The sequence below is a fragment of the Scyliorhinus canicula genome, chromosome 2 (genome assembly GCF_902713615.1).
Source record: "Scyliorhinus canicula chromosome 2, sScyCan1.1, whole genome shotgun sequence".
Classification (NCBI taxonomy): Eukaryota; Metazoa; Chordata; class Chondrichthyes; order Carcharhiniformes; family Scyliorhinidae; genus Scyliorhinus; species Scyliorhinus canicula.
In genome coordinates, this window is record NC_052147.1 from 184,608,232 (window position 1) to 184,628,942 (window position 20,711).

Here is a 20,711-nt window from a genome sequence, read left to right on the forward strand (position 1 = left end):
CTCAGAATGGTGCCAATTTTGAGAACTTTTTTCTCGTGTTTTTGCGTAAAGTCATTTGCATATTGTCAAACAGAAAATCTGCGCTGGGCCAGCGCAATTGAACAGCGTTTCACGACATAAATTTTTTAAAATATTTTTGCTTTTTTAAAAAAAATCCCTGATGTATTTACCTGTTGCTTTTTGATTGATACAATTTAAATGGATTTATCACAAAAAATAAGTAATTTTAATCCCCTGTGAGTAACCTAATTTTTTAATCTGAAAATGAATTAACAGAAAAGCTACACAGGTCTATTTATTTGGTTACAATAGTCATTTTCTGAGTAACATTTTTAAAGCTATAAAAGTTTTTAAAAAGTGCCTGTTGATGTCTTTGAATCTAAAAAAATAAGTACGATCTCTTGAAGGCCTGCAAACTGTTGCGCAGAAACCCGCCATGGTGATTCATTCAATGTGGGTGAGGCTGTTTTGTGTGTGGGGTAGGCTTTTGGTGTGGGGCAAGATTCAGTGGCCTTGTTGCTCCCGACTTGGTGTCAGGGCCTGGTCGTTGAATCGCGTGAGAAGCTTTCACGAGATTCCAGATGCTCGAAACATCTTGCAAAATTCAACGGAATCTCGTGATATGTCGTGATCTGGATCTCACTGGGTGAGATTTAAATAAGCACGCATCTAATTCCCCCTGGGCCTGGTATTCACCGACCTCACCAGCGACGCCTCACTGGATGCCATTTGGTATTGGTTCACAAAGTTGTGAATTGTGATGGCATCTTGTGGAGTCTTGCTGATGGGTTGAGGCCCCTGTGTGGTTGTGGACAGGGCAGGGTGGCACCCTGGCACTCCCTGGGAACCTTGGTACTGCCATCCTGGCACTACTACCTGGGTACCCTGGCAGTGCCAATCCAACACTGCCAGGGTGTCTGGGTAGCACTGCCAGGCTGGGGGGGACTTTGCTAGCATGTTAGGCTTGCAATGCCAAGGTGCCAGGTTGCCTATGCAAGAGGTCAGACCTGGGGGAGAGGGGGGGCTTGTCCATAAGGTGAGGAAGAGCTCAAGTACACCGGAAGAGGTAAAGTTGGGTGAAGTGGGGGGTGGGGGTTCCTGAGGTCAAGGTAGGGGTGCAGAGGGAGCGGTCAAAACATTTTTAAAATGGCGCCCCGATCCATGCGCCGTCTTCCTGCACTGGCGAGCTGAGCTGCCATTGTAGAAAATTACTTAAAGAGTGGACTCAATGGGGACCTACTCTTCAAGGCCAAAAGAAAGGGTAAAGTGCCATTGAATTGCGGGGTGTCTCTTGGAGCTTCAGGCATCTAGAAACACCCTGCTAAATGTGCCCTTCAATGGACTTTAATTTGGGTCTGCTGACTCAGCCCATTATCCTTTTTAAACTAACACAGTAGATCGCTGAATGGAATTTATGCTTGTAATATGTACCAACCTTCAGTTGATTTGACCAATTTTGGGCAAATTGCACTGAGATAAATAGTGTATCCGAGCAGATGATACTCCAGTTACTCACTCTATGTCATCAAATTATGCTGCATTTTATATTCGAGAGCCTAACCTCTTAATTTTGGATTGACTTCCGTAGGGTCCCCAAGGTCCCCGAGGTGACAAAGGTGAAAATGGAATTCAGGGTGAGCGAGGTCAGAAAGGTCATCGTGGATTCACTGGTTTACAGGGTCTTCCTGGTCCTCCTGTAAGTAACTGAACAGATAATGATTGTTATTTTCACATCATTTCACAGGTTTTACTGTATGAGCTTGATTTTAATGGAATTAATATAAAACTTGATCTTACTCCATAATATTTTGCTTGCATTATATTTGCACTCTTGTTATATATATTAGATCACAGCTTTCTGCTTCTATTTGCATCTATCTATGAAATTCCACCTTTTGAAATTGATGGTCAGGGAATCACAGAGTATTAAATGCAGAAATAGAAAGTCCTGGCCAGGATTCTTCTACAATTTAAACCATTAAGCAAATCCCATTGTATTTTCTCGTACTAGGGTCCATCTGGCGGGCAGGGTGGTCCTGGAATTCCTGGGCCATTTGGTCCAAGAGTAAGTATATTTCAACATATACCAGTTTATTAGCACAAACAGAATTTACAAATAATCATCTTGCGACCTTCCTTAAACCATGATTTGGAGTTTCCTCATAATACATAATATAGTAGTACGCTGGTGTTTCTGATCCAATGCATGCAATAGGGATTTTAGGAAATTTTTTCAGGGATTACATATACCTAAGGTCGACCATTTGAAAGTAATTTTAAGATAGTATATTAAAAAGCAACAGCTTATGCATGAATTAATTAGACATAAAATAGTAGATGCCCCATGACAATTGAAAGCGGTTCACTGATCCCAGAGGACGAATGGAAAGTTGGCTCAGAATGTATTGATCTCAGTTGCTCAGTAGCTTGTCCGCTTTAGTTGAAGTGTTAGGGAACTCTTCTCTCGGTCTTCCTCTTGCTTGACTTGTCGATCTTCCATCTGCAGAATAAGCTGCCTGATCAGGAATGCCCCTGGTCCCTGAGCACTTGTTAATATACTCTTTTTCTGGGGGTTGGTGGCTTACCAGTGTCAATCACCAATTCCAACCCTTCTGACTAATGGATACAGGACAGGTACCCAACCTGTCAGATTGATCACGCCCCTTCCCTCCACCATTCCCAATCGTCACCCTGCCTGAGATCAGCTTTTTAGTTTCTGTCATGCTGAGGGTCGTTTCCTAGCCCTTTTCAAATACTTCCATAGATAATGGGCATACATAAGATGTCATCCTACCAATTTAGGAATGTCAACATGGCAGCCTGAACCAGTTGACCCTGACATTTCCAGGGACTGTTTAGAAATTGCCTTTCAAGAGTGGGAGCATCAATGCCATGTTAGCTAATCTCATAAGAAGTCTATACTATGCAGAAAATACCAGTTTATTAAAGGCCACAATTTCTTACAGTTCCGAGTACAAGCCATCAAGTTTCTGTCCATATGTCATCAAATTTCTGTATATTCTCATTATTTGTTGGGCCCGAGTATCTTAATTTCTGTTGCTGCAACCTAATAAAAATACATTTCATAATGGGAATGCTTTCATCCTTCATGTGGCTGGTACTGTATTGTGGAAGTTAGGACTGAGGTTCTAGAGAAGTGGCGCAGAGTTGTCCCCACACAGGAACATTTACAAATGGTGCAAGAGGTGCGCTTACCATGCTTGGAATACAAAACACAAATGTATCATAAATGTCACCTGAAACTTGTGACATAGGATATCAGTACTTAGGCCTGAAGTTTCAAAGGCATTCACAATTCTGCAATATGTCATATTCTTTTAGGGACCGCCTGGTCCAGTTGGTCCTCCTGGAAAAGAAGGTCACTTTGGTTTCCCTGGGCCTATTGGGCCACCCGGATCACGTGGAGTGCTTGGAGATACTGGCCCTGAGGTAAATGCGCAGAATCTCCCTGTAACACAAATGCATCGCATCAATATAATTTACGTAGTCACTACTTTATCTATGTCTTTGTTGAACCATAAAGTAAAAGCTAATTGAAAAATACCAATGAAGAGAACTCGTGATTGGCATCTGTGTAATTGTAGTTAATATAAATTAGGATTTACAGTAAGTAGAATTTTGCGCAGATTTTAGAGCTGTTTCTCATGAAAGTGGATGAGCAAATGGTGCTAACCTTCTGCCTGATGTATCACAGAATATTTGAATGTGTCACTGATAGGAAACTTCCTGAAAGACCACGATAAAGCTAATAAATTGCTGGTAGTCTCTCATCAGAGAGGGTACGCACATTAAAATTGGAACCATTCTTAAATGGCACTTAAAGCCAATTAGAATTTGGTTCAAGTTGACTGAATATTAATACTTTTTATTTGAATCAGAAGTGTGTGGGCTCAATTTATCCTGCAGGGCTGTAGATCCACTTTAGTCGAGTACTCAGAATATTGCAGGTACCATCATTTGGGTGAGATGTTAATCTGCCCAATCTACCTGTGCAGAAGGAGGCCATTCAGCCCTTCGAGTCTGCAACGACCCTCTGAAAGAGCACTCTACCTAGGCCCAATCTTCTGAAACCCCACCTAACCTTTGGACACTTAGGGGCAATTTATCATGGCCAATCCACCTAACCTGCACATCTTTGGACTGTGGGAGGAAACCGGAGCACCCGGAGGAAACCCACGCAGACACGGGGGAGAATTTGCAAACTTCACTCAGACAGTCACCCGAGGTCGGAATCAAATCCGGGTCCCTGGCGCCGTGAGGCCAGCAGTGCTAACCACTGTGCTAGCGTGCTGCCAAGGTAGATATAAAAGGCACGATTAAAATAAAAGCCCTACTGACTACCATTTATCCCTCATTGCTGGAACTTTTGTGTGTAATTTGTTTGCTGCACTTGTTCAAGTATCGACAGTGAGTACAGGTCACCAGCAAGTCACTCCAGCTCACTCACCATCCTGGGAAATATATCAACGTTCAGTCGCTCCCGCTGCATCAAAATCCTGGAACTCCCTCCCTAACAGCACTGAGGGTGTACCTGTGCTTAAGGGACTGCAGCAGTCCAAGAAGGCAGCTCACCGCCACCTTCTCAAGGGTAATTAGGGATGGGAAATAAATGCTATCTGGCCAATGTCGCCCACATTCAATGAATTATTATTTTTTAAATCAGTGACTGTGAAATATTGTGGGATGTGTTGAAGTTATGAAAGGTGCTATACAAATCCAAAGGGGTGTATTTTCTTGTCCCAACCACCATGGGAATTGTTGTAGGTGGTGCAGAAAATTTGAAGGATCATTTAAATGTCCGTTGGCCTTGGGCGTGAATTTCGGGTCTCGGATGGGTGTGGCTGGAAATGCCCGCCCAAAGTCTTTGTAATAATAAAATTGAAGGTAATTCTCTCTACGTAAACTAAGTTCAAATATAAAATCTCAAAACTGACCCTTCAATTTCCCATTCACAGGGTCCTCCTGGTGAAGAAGGACCATCTGGTCCTCCTGGTCCTCCCGGTCCTCCTACTGCTGCCTATGAGACTATTATTGGCCATTATGAGATGGACCCACGTATGTTGGATTTACCCAATGCCGACGAGACCTCCTTTACTGATCCTAAGGTGTCAGGAGTAGACGCTACCCTCAAATCCCTCAGTAGCCAATTAGAAACCATGCGTAGTCCAGATGGTTCTAGAAAGAACCCAGCACGAACATGCCAGGATCTTCTATTCTGTCACCCGGAAAAGAAAAGTGGTATGTATTTGGACAGGAAGTATTCTGTCCTGTGAGAATTTGGATTTTTCTTTCTGAAATATTGAACGTTTCTTTTTTACAGGGTGGGGAAAAAAGCAGTGGTCTCTCAGCCCAAGAAGCTTTGTAGGCTTGGTGGATGCCCGGGCCATAGAAAAATGGACTCGATAGCCCAAGGTTCAGGCTGGATTGTCTACCTCAGTGGATTATTGTCAGCCACTCCCTACACAGAAAGTCTGGGAAAAGGGCATCGCGAAACATCAGACCATTGAATGCTTAGAAGCTTACGGGATGGTGGCAGGTGGCAGGGAGAGGGTTATCCTGGTCTCTCAGGAGATAAGGGGTAAGTCCGGGGAAAGGAAGGCCACCGTATTCCTCATGGGACTCAAAGGTGCAATCCTGCTTTTCCACATAGGAAAGGCTTGCACTTTCCAGAAGGACTTCTTATGTGCAGACCTGCCTTGGCTTGATGGGAAAGCCTTGGAAGCTTGTACATTCTGACCCCAGTTAAAATACAATTGATGTCCCAATGAAGCAATAGGCTCGACTTACATAAATCATGAGGTAGTGTCTTCTTTTAGGTGGGTGCCTGATCCACCTGTGGGTTCAAATTAGAAATGGTGCAGAAAGATTGAGTTCTGAGTGGCTTAGTAATCTTCTTGTTTCCACCTGCCCTTTCTTCACAAGGCGGGCAGGGCTAATATCAACATCCACCTTCTACATAGCAACAGAGCGATAGGAGTAAGCAGCACCTTAAGTCCATTCCACCAGAAGCTGGCATGCTAGAAATGATTTAAAAAAACACAAGCTATTGTGTAGATACTTCTGAGCAAGATTGTTTCCTTATGAATTACAATCCCACTAATATTTAGTCCAGTGGGGAAAATAACGGCCCAAAGTAACAACAGTAAAATTCCTGGCTCCTATCATAGCAGGATATTGTTCAGTATTGTAAGCAATATTAATTAAAATGTTCCAATCAATATGAGGATATTGTTCAAAATATTTAGAGCACAGACCAGTAAAATGCAATGTTACGACTGCAGTTGGAATTATTTCTGAAATGTTTTGGGCAATATCCCATTGAAATGTGAAGACTAAAAGAGAGTCAGAAAAAACTGTCATAATATTGGCACCTGAAGTTTGAAGTCATGCCAAGGAGTTTTTAAAAACTGAATTTCTTTACATTGTAGAAAAATAATATTGCCTGAAATTTTCTAGCCCTTCCCTTCGGCGGGATCTTCCGGTCCCACCGATGGTATCCCCCCACCTTCACCTCTAGGCTGTCTTCGCTGGCGGGAAATATACAATATACCATGGGGAGGAGGGTGCTGGGAAATCCCACCCATTCAGCCTGTATAGCTCCACTAGTGGTCAGCCAAATTAACCATTGAGCAACTGAATCATATGGATTAAGGAAGTTCTCGTTTTAATCCCTGATGTGTTCTGAAAGCTGAAAGGTCTTTAACATGTTATGGGGCATTTCAAACATAACATACTTTGAGCTATTTGAAACATCAGCAAAATTAGCAAAGAATTGTAATGTTTTGGAAAAAGCTTCCTGTCAGAATTGTTCAATATTGTGCAACTAGTTATTATGAAAGGAACCAGGTGAGTATTTTCTTCAGAACAGGGTTGCAGATTAGCACAAGTACAGTAATACACTGAAGAAGAGTCATATGGACTCAAAACATTAACTCTATTCTTTCTTGTAACTAGAGTTTATCCAGCATTTTCTGTTTTTGTTTCAGACTCCGGCATCTGCAATATTTTGCGTTTATTATAGTAGTATGCTGGTTTCTTTGATACTTTTATTAAAATGAATTATAATTGCAAGGTATAAATATTGGCATTCAGGAATATGATCAGATGAGTGAAGGGATCCATGAGATCTCAAAGCTATCAAATTAATTTGCATTTTAATTAATTTTAGCAAGTTATCAAATAAATCTTTATCTTCACTACCTGACCTGTGTCAGCTCAGGCATACATTCAGAAATTAAAAATTGGTGTCATTGCAGTTAATGAAATACTGAGTAAAAAAGTTCCAGACTTGCCGGGACCATGGAAGTGTCAGGTCAAAATTGATTTTTGAATCATGATGTGGATGTCCTGATACAGCCAACATTTATTGCCTATTCCTAATTGCTCTTAAGAAGGTGGTGGTGGAAGGAGGGATAAAATGAGGTGTAGGGAAGATTAGGTCCCTAAAAGGGAATTTAAAAATGGAGGCAGGGGGCATGGCTGAGGTATTAAATGAATACCTTGCATTTGTCTTTGCCAAGTATGTAGATGTTACCCAGGACATGGCGACAGGCGAGGACATATTACTCCCTTGTTCGAAAAAATATTGTAAGGATAGCCCCAGCAATTACAGGTCAGTCAGTTCAACATCAGTGGGCAAGCTTCTGGAAACAGTTATTCAGGATAGAATTAGTAGTCACATGGAAAAATGTTGGTTGATTAGGAAGAGTCAGCATATATTTCTGATGGGAAAATTGTGTTAACTGACTTGCTGGAGTTTTTTGAGGAGGTCACAGAAAGAGTTGATGAGGGTAATGCTATTGACATAGTGTACATGGACTTTCAAAAGGCATTCAATACAATGCCACATAATAGGCTTGTGAGAAAATCATGGAATTAAAGGGACGGTAGCAAAGCGGATACTAATTTGGCTGAATAATAGCAAGCAGAGAGTAACGGAATGGTCAATGGATATTGTTTGGGCTGGAGGAAGGTTTGCAGTGTTGTTGGGACCCTTGCTTTTCCTGATATATATTAATGATCTAGATCTTAGTGTACAGGGGAAAAATGCAGAGTTTACGAATGACACAATACTTGAAAGTATTGTAAACTGTGAAGAAGACAGTGTAGAACTTCAAAAATGTATAGACAAGTTGGTACAGTGGGCAGGTAGATGGCAGATGAAGTTCACGGTGGAAAAGTGTGAGGTGATGCATTTTGATAGGGTGAACAGGGAGACACAATATAAAATAAGGAGTAAAATTCTTAAAGGGTTGCAAGAGCAGAGGGACCTCGGTGTATATGTGCATAGATCATTAAAGGTGGCAGGACAGATGGAGAGTAATTAATAAAGCATTTAGTATTCTGCCCATTATTGTTAGGGCACAAAGTACAAGAGCAAGAAGGTTCTGCTGAACTTATACAAGACACTAATTATACCTCAACTGGAATATTGTGTACAGTTCTGGGCACCACACTGTAGGAAGGATGTGAACCCATCGGAGCGAGTGCAGAAGAGGTTTACAAGAATGGTTCCAGGGACGAGAAGCTTCAGTTATGAGGATAGATTGGAGAGATTGGGACTGTTGTCCTTGGAGAGAAGAAGGCCAAGAGGAGAGTCGATAGAGATATTCAAAATCATGAGGGGGCTGGACAGCGTAGATAGGGAGAAATTGTTCCTGCTCGTAAAAGGATCAAGAAGGAGGAGGCACAGATTTTAAAAGAAGCAAGTATGATGTGAGAAAAACCTTTTTCACACAACGAGTGGTTCAGTTCTGGATTGCACATCCTGGGAGTGTGGTGTGGGCAGATTCAATAGAGGCATTCAAGAGGGCTTTAGATAATTACTTGAATAGAAACAATGTGCAGGGGTAGGGGCAAAAGGCAGGGGAGTGGCAGTAGGCCATGGTGCTTATTTGGAGAGCCGGTGCAGACATGATGTGCCATGTAACAATTCTGTGATTCTGAATTTCAGGATTTTGACCCAGTGACAGTGAAGGAACAGCAATATAGTTCCAAAACAGGATGGTGGTGACTTGGAGGTTAACTTCCAGATGATGATGTTACCATAAATCTGCTGACTTTTCAAAGGACTTTTCCTTCTCCACCTTTTGTAATGTGAGACATGCACACATGTGAGAACAGGAGAGTGGTAACTTCTTACATGTAAAGCTATTGCCGATTACCTTTAAACAACTGAATATTTGAATGTGCATATATTTCACAGGGGAATACTGGATTGATCCTAACCAGGGTTGTGTTGAGGATGCTATTAAAATATACTGCAATATGGACACTGGCGAGACCTGTATCCTTGCTGACCCATCCGAAATACCACGTAAAACCTGGTGGAGCAAAAAAAATGGTGATGATGCTGGACACGTATGGTTTGGTGGCTCTATGAACAGTGGATTGCAGGTAAATAAAATGACACTGCAACAGCTTTCCAGCTCCATTTGTTTTGGAGCTCAGAGCAGGAAAGACTTTCAAACAAAAGCATTGGTCCGGATCTTCCTGTCTTCAAGATACACGTCGGGACCCCATGAAGCACCGATGGTCTGGCCTCCGTGGGGATTTCCCGCAAAGTTTGAACTTCTGATGGGCAAACCCTTGCTCGCTAGGACCCTCCGCAAAAGTTTTCCATCACTGAGTTAGAGTTTGAAACTTTGAACAGTTTTGTTTTAATTATCTGAATACCCAGGAAAAATCCTAGTTTAACTCTTGGGTTACTGCTGAACTGACTCCCCAGTCACTCATACTGATCACTTCCCCGAACTCGGTTTGAAACCCTGACCGCTCCCCCTGACCCCCTGATTAACCACACTGATCTCTGAAAACTCCCAACCTCAACCCCCCGATCTGACTCAGCTGGCACTCCTGACAATGCTAATCTTCGACCAACTATTCCTTGTGACCGTATCAATGCCTGACCTCCTGTCTAACCACCCTACCAGACCTGGCTAGCCCCCACTATCCTCCCCAATCCAATCTGAATGGCCTCCCACCTAACTACCCCTCCTGACCCGACTACCTATGCGCGCACCTACCCACCGCACCCATCTACTATCCTATCCACCTTCCACCCTACCCACCTACCACCTCATCTATCTGCCACCTTACCCACTTACCTCACCCACCCAACTCACTTACTCACTTACTTCACCCACTTACCTACCCTACCACCATGTCCTTTCACTCATTCATCCATTTGCTCATTCATACTGGACACTTGAAGTTACGTTATGGCAGCTTGTGCCATAAAAAGAGGCCATAGTTTGTCTCCCTCTCCTCTTAATGCTCCAGCGCTGAGGTGGAGTTTTCCGTGCAACTGTACGTTCCAATGTCTGAGGAAGAGGGGTTCGGAAGACCTGGCCAGAAATACAGAGCAGCGTTGGGGAGCCGAAAAGTACGAGTGAAAGTGGCTGATGAACCAGGGTTTTGATTCAGTTTGGGCTACCGCTTTGTAACCCGTTAGTGTCTGTACAGATATAGCCAGATAAATATATGTGGTGGATCTGGAATCATGTGTGATCAGACCTGATAACGAGTGAAGCTTTAATTCCCAGAAGAGCATCAATGAACAAGATTGGTTTTTTGTAAGGACAATCAGTAGCTTCACGGTCGAGAGATTACTTTTTAAAAAATAAATTTAGAGTACCCAATTCATTTTTTTCCAATTAAGGGGCAATTTAGCATGGCCTGCCCTGCACATCTTTGGGTTGTGGGGGTGAAAACCACGCAGACACAGGGAGAATGGGCAATCTCCACACAGACAGTGACCCAGAGCTGGGATTGAACCTGGGACCTTGGCGCCGTGAGGCAGCAGGGCTAACCCACTGCGCCACCGTGCTGCCCCACGGTCGACATTACTGATAACTTTTCATATCAGATTTATTTTAATGACTGCAATTGAAATTTCACAGCTGCTGTGATGAAGTGATTTAAACTTGCATCCCAGTACCAATCAATCCAGGACTCTGAATTACTAGCCCATTAATGTAGCCATTATGCTACCACACCCCGCAAAAAATATTAAACTAGTGGGAAGAGAAGTGCAGAAGTATTTTTCCTGCTGGTATCCGATATTATGATTTCAGAGCCATTACAAATAACCAGATAGAAAGTCTCCTCCATTGCTAAGCTTGGGATGAAAAATAAAATTTAAAGACATCACAATTTGTGAATATTTGGAATAAATCCTCTGTGTTGTATTAAATAAATAATTATTTTAAAAATGTGCATCTGGTGACATTTTTCAGCCAGCAGATGGTGACGTTGAGTTATGTAAGATTTGAAACATTGCTTTATGTAGTGCAACACTGGCCCCTATTGATAGTGAAGCAGCACTACAGCATGCAGTGTACCTGAAGATGTATCCATTTGAGGAACAATACCTAATTCATGCCTTAATCTGATGCCAATTCTAATTAAAACTTCCAATCATAATTGCCTAAACACAGCATGGAGGAAAATTAATAATGTGTATTAGATGGATTCTGACTGTATTTAGTAGAAAGTTTTCCACTCAGTAAGTTGTTCCACATTGACCAACCTCCAAAGGGACTTGGTTGCTTTGTTCATTTAAATTTGGCATGCAGGTGCAGTAAACATTTTTTTCCCCATTTGTTCATAGGATGTGGGTATCACTACCTGCGGCCTGCATTTATTGCCCATCCATAATTACCCTTAAATTTAGCAGCTTGCTAGGCCATTGAAGAGTGGATCAACTTACTGTGTATATGGAGTCAAACTTTTAATAAGCAATTTTTTATTGAATTCAAATTTCACCATCTGCTATGATGGGATTTGAGCCCCAGGGCATTCCCTGTACCTACAGCACAGTGACAGTGCCACTGCACCATCGCTTAGGAAGGCAATTGGTTTGTTGGCCTTCATCACAAGGAGATTTGAGTGCAGCAGTGAACATGTCTTGCTGCAGGTGTATAGAGTCATGGTGGGACTTCACCTTCAAGATTGTGCATAGTTTTGGTTCCCTTATCTGAGGAGAGATACACTTGCCACGGAGGGAGTGAGATTAATCCCTGGGATGATGGCATTGTTTTATGAGGGGAGACAGGGTCTGTATCCCCGAAAGTTTTGAAGAATGAGGGGTGACCTCATTGAAACATACAAAATACTTACAGGGCATGACAAAATCGATGCAAATAAGATGTTTCCCCTGACTGGTGAGTCTAAAACCAGGGGACATAATCTCAGAATAAGGGGGAGGCTATTTAAGACTGAGTTAAGGGGGAATTTTTTCACTCAAAGGGAGGTGAGTTTTTGGAATTCTGTACCCTAGAGGGTTGTGGAAGCTCAATCATTGAGTATGCTCAAGACAGAAATTGAGACATTTCTGGAGACTAATAACATTAAGGGACATAGAGATAGCATGGGAAAATGATGTTGAGGTAGATGACCACATATAATCTAAATGAATGAACGTAGAACATACAATCCAGAAGGAGGCCATTTGGCCCATCAAGTCTGCACCAACCCATTTAAGCCCTCACTTCCACCCTATCCCCGTAACCCAATAACCCTACCTAACCGTTTTTTAGTCACTAAGGGCAATTTATCATGGCCAATCCACCTAAGCTGCACGTCTTTGGGCTGTGGGAGGAAACCGGAGCACCCGGAGGAAACCCACGCAAACACGGGGAGAACATGCAAACTCCGCACAGACAGTGACCCAGCGGGGAATCGAACCTGGGACCCTGGTGCTGTGAAGCCACAGTGCTATCCACTTGTGCTACCATGCTGTCCTTAATGGTAGAGCAGGGTCGATGGGCTGAATGGCCTGCTCCTGTTCACATGTCTGTATAAGTCCTCTTCACATGTCACAGGAGTTTATGTTTAATGTTGCAAAACGTCCTTGAATCATTTGCTGAAAATCCTTTTTGCTTCTACAGTTCAGTTATGGGGACAAAGAACACGCGTCGAATACCGTCATGATCCAGACAACATTCCTCCGCCTTCTATCAAAAGAAGCTTCCCAAAATATTACCTATCATTGTAAGAACAGCGTTGCTTACATGGATGACCAGGCCGGCAACCTTAAGAAAGCATTGATTCTTAAGAGTGCCAATGACATTGAGATCAAAGCAGAGGGAAATAACAGATTCAAATATACTATACTGGAAGACGGTTGCACTGTAAGTACTAAAGTATCCCATTTTACTTGGAACCATTTGTGTTGCTACCCTTTCAAAACTAATAATAGTACATGTGTAGGAGGGGGTTTCATGAAGGGGGATTTCAGCCTCCAGATAGACAGCTTTGGTCAGATGGGAGCTTAAAATGTTAAAACCTGGATCCTGACACCCAACCCCCAACCTGCCCACTTCCAGTTAAGATGGAGGTGAGGCAGAGCTGGAGATGGGCGGCCAACTGATCACAAGAGATATTTAGTCAACTCAAGTATGATAATGAGGCAGTCTCGTATCAATCCACCATTTCAAATTGAACTCAACAGCTGAAGGAAAGTGGGGACCGCTGGAGTCAAGAGGTACATTGCTTTCAGTTTACATACTTGGTCTTGGGTACCTACCTCACAATCTCCCCCATAGACATCCTCTCCCCACCTCCTACCCCCTCCCCCAACTCCACCACAGCCATTCCAACCTCCTCCTGACCTTTCTCTCATAAAACCTCTAATCTTACCCCTCATGCCTATGATCTCACTTTATGCTTCCAGGCCCCAGCTCACATTCCCAGCCTCTGATAGCCATCCCTGCCTCGGGTCTTCCAGGCCCTTGACTTTTGACCTTTCACACACCCTGGGTGTCTGATTCTCCTCTCAATCTTCCAGTCTCCATCAAACTACCCCAATGTATGAGCTACTGGCCCTCACCACCCACCTCCTAAGCCGGCCTCCTCTCTGCTCCCCAACTGCAGCCTACAGATGCCACAGTCTAACCTGTACATCAGCCAGCCAGCCTCCCAGTCTGTAAGACTGCAGCTGGGAACCAGAGAAAAAGAAAATGTCAATCAGATCCTGCTGTTAAATTTGGCAAAACCTGAGGGGATCCTCATTTTTCCGTGTTTCCCGAACTCATTCCAGCTCTCCTGCTCTCTCCTGTTCCTCCATATACAAATCTCACACTGAGAATAAGCAGTGGCAGATTTGTTTTCAATGGGTATACTGTGTCAAAGCACAGTAAATTGTTGCTGTTTTGCCAGTTTTATCCTGAAGTTTGGTGTTTACCCACAAGAGAATGATGAGTCCCTATTAGAAGTCTGGATATTAGAATGACTACTTTCAACTTGTGGTTTAAACAATTCATTGTTTAGCTCTCACTGGGAGTAAACTCTGAAAAGCAAATTATCAACCTTTAATCGGCAGTCAGAGATGAAGTGATAATGATCATCACTGACCTTGGAAAAAGCTGTGCTGAGAATCTAGCAATCCCTGTGGTGAGACCATTTCTCTCTCTCTCTCTCTCTTGACTGTAGTGATTTCTTTGTTAACTTTTTATGGGGTTTATAACAGCAAGATGAGAGACAAAATGGGGAAGTTCTTGCCAGATTAATTGATTTCACTGATTGCTGGGGTAGGAGGGGGAGTGGGAGAGGGAGGGGAGGGGGCGTGGAAGGGAGGGGGGGAGGGAGGGGGAGGGGGAATGGGAGTGAGGGGGAGGGGGAAGGGGAATGGAAGGGAGGGGAGGGGGAGGGGGAATGGAAGGGAGGGGGAGGGGGAAGGGGAGTGGGAGGGAGGGGGGAGTGGGAGGATGGGGAAAGGTGGAGGGGAGTGCAGGGGGGTGGAGGGGAGGTGGAGGGTGGGAGGGTGGGTGGGAGGGGGTGTAGGGGGGAAGGGGTGGAGGGGGGAGGTAGGTGAGGGGTGGGAGGGGGAGGGGGTGGGGAGAGGTGGAGGGGGGAGGTGGATGGGGTTGGGAGAGGTGGACTGGGGTGGGGGGCGCGGAGGGAGCCCGCCCAAAGCGCAGTCTGTAGTCCAGCAGTGAATGACGAACTGCCGCTTCATGATTCCTGTGTTAATCTGCACTTGCGCTAAAATCCTGAAATTGTGGTCAGATGCAGAGGGGTAATGATGGCGAAGGCTAACAGTTCATTCTCAACATCCTCATAATTCCAGGCCATCATATCTGTGACAATCCTCTGAAAAATACAGAAGAAAGATAGTATTGTTGTTGTAGGGCCCTGGCTGTGATGGTTATATCCGGTCTTCCGGCAGAGAGTTCTCCAGATTGTCGCGTGGCTTTGGTAGAGGTTCGGTGGAAATCACTGAGGAACGTCAAGTGATTTATGTTACAAAAGACTGAATGATGAGCAAAAGTCCAGAATAGCTGAAAACACGCTAAAATAACGCCTTTGATATATTCAGCTCCATGGTCAGGAACGTCCGGCCGTGCAGTGCTGAGACCCACCACAGGGGGCAATAACGGGCTAGCCAAAGGTCCACTGACTTACGGCAGGACCAGACAATCCCTGTAGCTGACAGGACTGGAAAATCCTACCCCATGTGTCTTGTTCATCCTTACTTCCAACCGGAGAAATATTTTTTGCCGGCTTTCTCTCTCCCCTTTTCCACTGATAAAGATGATAGGTAAGGTTCTCTGGCCTTCCTTGTTTCTCGGTGGCGGGATCTTCTGGTTCCGCTGCTGTCAATGGGATTTCCCTTGGATTCACCCTATGCCACCAGGAAACCCGTGGCAGGGGTGTGTCCTTGGCGGGAAGGAAGATCCTGCTGGCGTGAACAGCCAGATATGTATAAATTAGATTGCCATATATCTTATTCACTTTAAATTATACCCTTTTGCGTATTGTACATCGACCAATATAAATGTATTTCTGTTATAACGCATAGTTAAATTTACAGGTGTAGGTTTGGGTTAGTTGTAGCAATCTTCGCACTAAGTCAGAAGGTCATAGATTCGAGCTAGCCTCACTCTAAGGGGTGGTGTGGTGGTCCAGTGGTTAGCACTGCTGCCTCACAGCGCCAGGGACCCAGGTTCTATTCTGCCTTGGGTGACTGTGTGGAGTTTGCACTGTCTGCATGTGTTCCCTGCGGATGCTCCAGTTTCCTCCCACAGTGCAAGGATGCGCAGGTTAGGTAGATTGGCCACGCTAAAATTGCCCCTTAGTGCCCAAAGATATGCAGGTTAGGTGGGGTTATGGGGATAGGGCAGGAGAGTGGGCCTAGGTATTGTGCTCTTTCAGAAGGTCGGTGCAGACTTGATGTGCTGAATGACCTGCTTCTGCACTGTAGGAATTCTATTTGAGTGCAGACTCTAGACTGACACTTTTCTACCAGTCTGAGAGAGTTAATTGTTAGAAATGTGGTATTAGAGATGAGAGTTCCAACCAAAATCTCTTCTATCTTTTTGGTGGATGTAAAAGGTCACAGTGTGTTATTCAAAGCAGAGTGAGGACTTGTCTAACTGTCCTGGCCGACATTCTTGTTTTTGCGACCATATACAGATTAACTGATCAACTCATTGGTTGTTTGTGGAAGCTTCCTAAATACTAATTGGTGGCTGTTTTCTGTCTAAAACTCTCTTCTTCATTGCATTGTAAAACACGATTCTGCAAGTGTGGAAGGAGCTTAACGGGTGCAAATTCTTTCCTTTTCTCTTCAAATGCTGGTAATGAAAAAACACAGACTAGTTAGAAAAATGTAATCCACTGTGATTGCAGTAGTGGAAAATCTACTCATTATCATTCCCTGTGTAGAGAAATCTATGCTGAAGCGCAATTAAATCAAGTATAATCATTGCACTGAATTCTCTTTGAAAATCAGGAGTTTGGAAACTTCGAATGATTCAATAAAGGCTGATTGAGAGTCCAGGATCTGGAAAGATAAGATACTTATATTAAAATCTTCAGTCAAAGCTTTGAATACACATGAATCAAAGCTTTGCATACACATGAATGCAAGAGCAAAATAGATTTAGATTTATTGTCACGTGTGCCGAGGTACAGTAAAAAGTATTATTCTGCATACAGTCCAGGCAGATCAATCCATTCATGAGAAACATAGGACATACAATAAATACACAAAGTAAATATATAGATATAAACATCGGATGAAGCATACGGAATGTAGTACTACACAGTAGCAAAGATGTGTGGAGAGATCAGTTCAGTCCATAAGAGGGCCATTCAGGAGTCTGGTAACAATGGGGAAGAAGCTGTTTTTGAATGTGTTAACGCGTGTTCTCAGACTTTTGTATCTTCTTCCCAATGGAAGAGGTGGGAAGAGAGAATGACCCAGGTGGGAAGGGTCTTTGATTATGCTACCCGCTTTCCCAAGGCAGTGGGAGGTTTAGACAAAGTCAATGAATGGGGGGTTGGGGGGGGGGGCAGGTTTGCATGATGAACTGGGCTGTGTTTACAGCTCTCTATAGTTTCTTACGGTCTTGCGCTGAGCAGTTGCCATTCCAAGCTGTGATGCAGCCAGATAGGATACTTTCTATGGTACATCTATAAAAATTGGTAAGAGTCAATGTGGACATATGAAATTTCCTTAGTTTCCCGAGGAAGTGTAGGCATTATGGTGCTTTCTTAGTCGTAGCATCGACGTGGGTGGACCAGGATAGATTGTTGTTGATGTGTGCACCTCGGAATTTGAGCTGTCAACCATCTCCAACTGTCAACCATCTCCACCACCTCAACTGAGCAATAATTGGCATATTTTAAACTCTTTACATTACAAATCTCCTAATAACATTTAAGAAGCACATGGAAGTATGCCATAGCATACAAGGCTACCAACCAAGTGCTGGCCAACGGGATTTGAATATGGCCAGCACAGACATGATGGGCCGAAGGGCATCTTTTTGTGCTGTAAAGCTCTCTGACTCTATGAAGGATGGAGACCATGTGGCAGTGTAGTCCTTGATCGAAATAATCATGGCTGTAATATAATATTACAAGTTGCATGGTTTGTTGCAGTAAACCTTTTATTACATTCATTGTTATTATGTGATTTCTCTGCAGAAACATACTGATAATTGGGGCAAGACAGTCTTTGAATATCGAACACAGAACACAGCACGTCTGCCAATTGTGGATATTGCACCTGTGGATATTGGTGCTCCCAATCAGGAATTTGGCATTGAAATTGGCCCAGTTTGCTTCTTGTAAAATAAAAGGACTTGGAGACTTTGAAGACATTCCTGGACTATTGAATTAATGGCTGATCCAATCAGCACTGTATATAAAAAGTACTTACAATTTCCAGCCCTTCACAACAATTATTTATTGTTCATATGAACCCAGTTAGTAAAATTACGATGTGATTAAAAACTATGGAAGATTCCGGAGTTTTTAGTCTAGAAACGACTATTGGCTCTTATGTGACAGGAATGAAAACAGTAAGATTTTCGCTCTAAAACATAAAAAAATACAAAATATAGGTTTCAGAAATGTTCACTTCTGAGAATGTTCTATCTAATAGTTGTTGGGGCTAATTTGGTGCAGTGTCAAGGAGTCTGGGTTTGAGATCGGGCTACACGTTTGTATCCCAAGTCTTCTGATCCACACTTCCTGTGAGCACTGCCCTTTGTCTGTGAGTGTGGAATCTCTCCTTTTATCTACTAATTAGAATATGCTAATTCAAGCTTACCTACCGCAAGTATAAAAGATGTAGTTTAAAAAAAACTCCCCACATTTAAGCTACCTCATCTCTGTCAGAAGCTAGGATACTTTGATTCTTGTCTTTGTTCCTTTGTTCTCCAGGTGCTATATTTCCAGGCCTCCATCTGTGTCCGTTTACAAAAACAGGAGACAGAGGAAAGAAATGATGGTGCTAGTTAATAAAGATCCTATTTCCTGCATGCTTTTGATGAAGTAGCAGTAGACCCACAACATTAATGGCATGTTGATATTCATTTTGATATTACTGTCGTGTCAACTTCTTCGAGTATGAATGGTGTTCCCGATCTTTCAGTACAATCAGTAATCGTGAAGTCTGCATGTCTGGAAAGTTAAAACATGTAGGCAAGTCCATTTGGCAATGTTTCTTTCTCTATCTCTTCAACAATGTTCTTTAATTCTCCAATAAAAAGGACCATTTTACAAGGAAACCAGAAGTACTTTTTGGTTAAATTGATTGATTCCCCCACTGCCTTTTCCCGCTGCTCCCTCACCACGACCCCATTCTCCGCAGTAATGATTGCAAACTCATAAACGTCCGTGGCTGTCTGATCATGGCATTTGCAAAGTATCTATCACTCCAACCTGCTTCACCGCTTTTAAGCAGTACTGGCATAATCAATATTACAATGAGTCCATTAGACGAGAAGGCACCTTTGTTAAAAGTGTACAGGTCTGCAATTTATTTCAAAGTGCTGGGGAGGCATCCAACATCCAATGCAGAGGAAATAAAATATAATTTATGAAAAATGTATGTTTACATCAATAGTATCAAGCTATTACAAGTTATATTCAACTGCCCAATGTATTAGCTTTTCTATGACTGATATGGTGAACCCAGTTATTTTATTTACACGATTATTTCTTTGAAGTTTCAGTGGTTCAGGTCCTTGCTTTTTGTACATTGCCTTTCAAAATGCTACTAGAAAAGGACATGTATTAAATTGCATGCTTAATTGGTCAATTCAGATCTCAAAACACTTGCAGTTGGCCATTCTTTTAATTCATTATTTTGTGAGGTCGCACTTCTTCATTAGGGCCATTTTCTTTCTATTTCTCGACATAGTTTCCTACTACAGTACTTGTTTTACATTGTGGTAATGTTTTGCCTTCATTGTGGTCTGCTTTTAAATAGCATTGATTTGATTTAAGGCTAACTGAAGATATATTTGTAACTCAAATGCTTCTGCAACATGTTATCTGAAAACGTTTTTGTACTAGATTAATGAGATGGAATAGGAATTTATATTTCCAGATGGCTCAGAGTTATTATATCCATGTGTTTCTTTTTATTCTTAGCCACAGAAATCACTCCAATTGAAGACTTGTATAGCACTTTGCCTGCCCTGATTTGGGGGGAGAGCTTCTATGTTTTTAACTTGCTGTAAGACCTACTTAATTATCTTCGCTTTAATGAAACTGCTCTTATGTAACAGTTAAAATGAATAGGAAAATTAAATGTTGAAGCAATTTTATAGTGTTTAAGCTTTTATTGTGTTTACTAATGAAGTAAACACTCAATAGAACAAAGGGTTAACTGTAATTTGCTTTAACAAAGGAAACACGGTTTACATAGGTTATTTGTTCTAATGTTAATCTAGGTTGCACTGGACATTCTTGCACTTGAAACACCCTACAAAAACTATATGCCGCTCCATAAAGACGAAATATTTGCTTTTATGTAATGTTTAATCACAACTCTCAGAATTTTCTTTGCATTTCGAAGAATGCCTTTGAAGTGCAGTGATTAATGTTATGTAAACAATAGTGACTACTGTTTCTGTTCCCTGTTTATAGTGCTGTACATAAACATCATGAAAAGAGGAGCCAGTTGCCTGCTATTTTATTCCTTTGACACAAGCTGAGATTTATGCCTCAAACAGGCAGGAAAGAATCGATGGGGAGCGTTAAAATAGTGAGATTGAGCACACTGACTCCATTCACATTGGTTTAATTTTTCACAGACCTAAATCAGTCTGTTGACAAGGATCCCACAAAAGGCAGACTGGATTCTTTATAACGTTAAAAAGTCACAGCCGGTGCAGCACGGTGGCACAGTGGACTCGCCCTGCTGCCTCACGGCGCCGAGGTCCCAGGTT

At 42.7% G+C, this 20,711-nt stretch overlaps 1 protein-coding gene across 2 annotated transcripts in view; it reads left to right on the forward strand.

Annotated features, from left to right (window-relative positions):
* The window catches only part of LOC119961821 (collagen alpha-2(V) chain-like), a 313,195-nt gene extending 292,759 nt beyond the window's left edge, over positions 1-20,436 (forward strand). For both annotated transcript variants that reach the window (XM_038789187.1, XM_038789188.1), the window contains exons 48-54: positions 1,589-1,696; positions 2,012-2,065; positions 3,343-3,450; positions 4,977-5,259; positions 9,227-9,417; positions 12,912-13,154; positions 17,956-20,436. In XM_038789187.1, coding sequence (XP_038645115.1) covers positions 1,589-1,696; positions 2,012-2,065; positions 3,343-3,450; positions 4,977-5,259; positions 9,227-9,417; positions 12,912-13,154; positions 17,956-18,102 — 1,134 coding nt within the window. In that variant the 3' untranslated portion in view covers positions 18,103-20,436. The remainder of the gene's footprint in view (positions 1-1,588; positions 1,697-2,011; positions 2,066-3,342; positions 3,451-4,976; positions 5,260-9,226; positions 9,418-12,911; positions 13,155-17,955) is intronic.
* Positions 20,437-20,711: the final 275 nt, after the last annotated feature.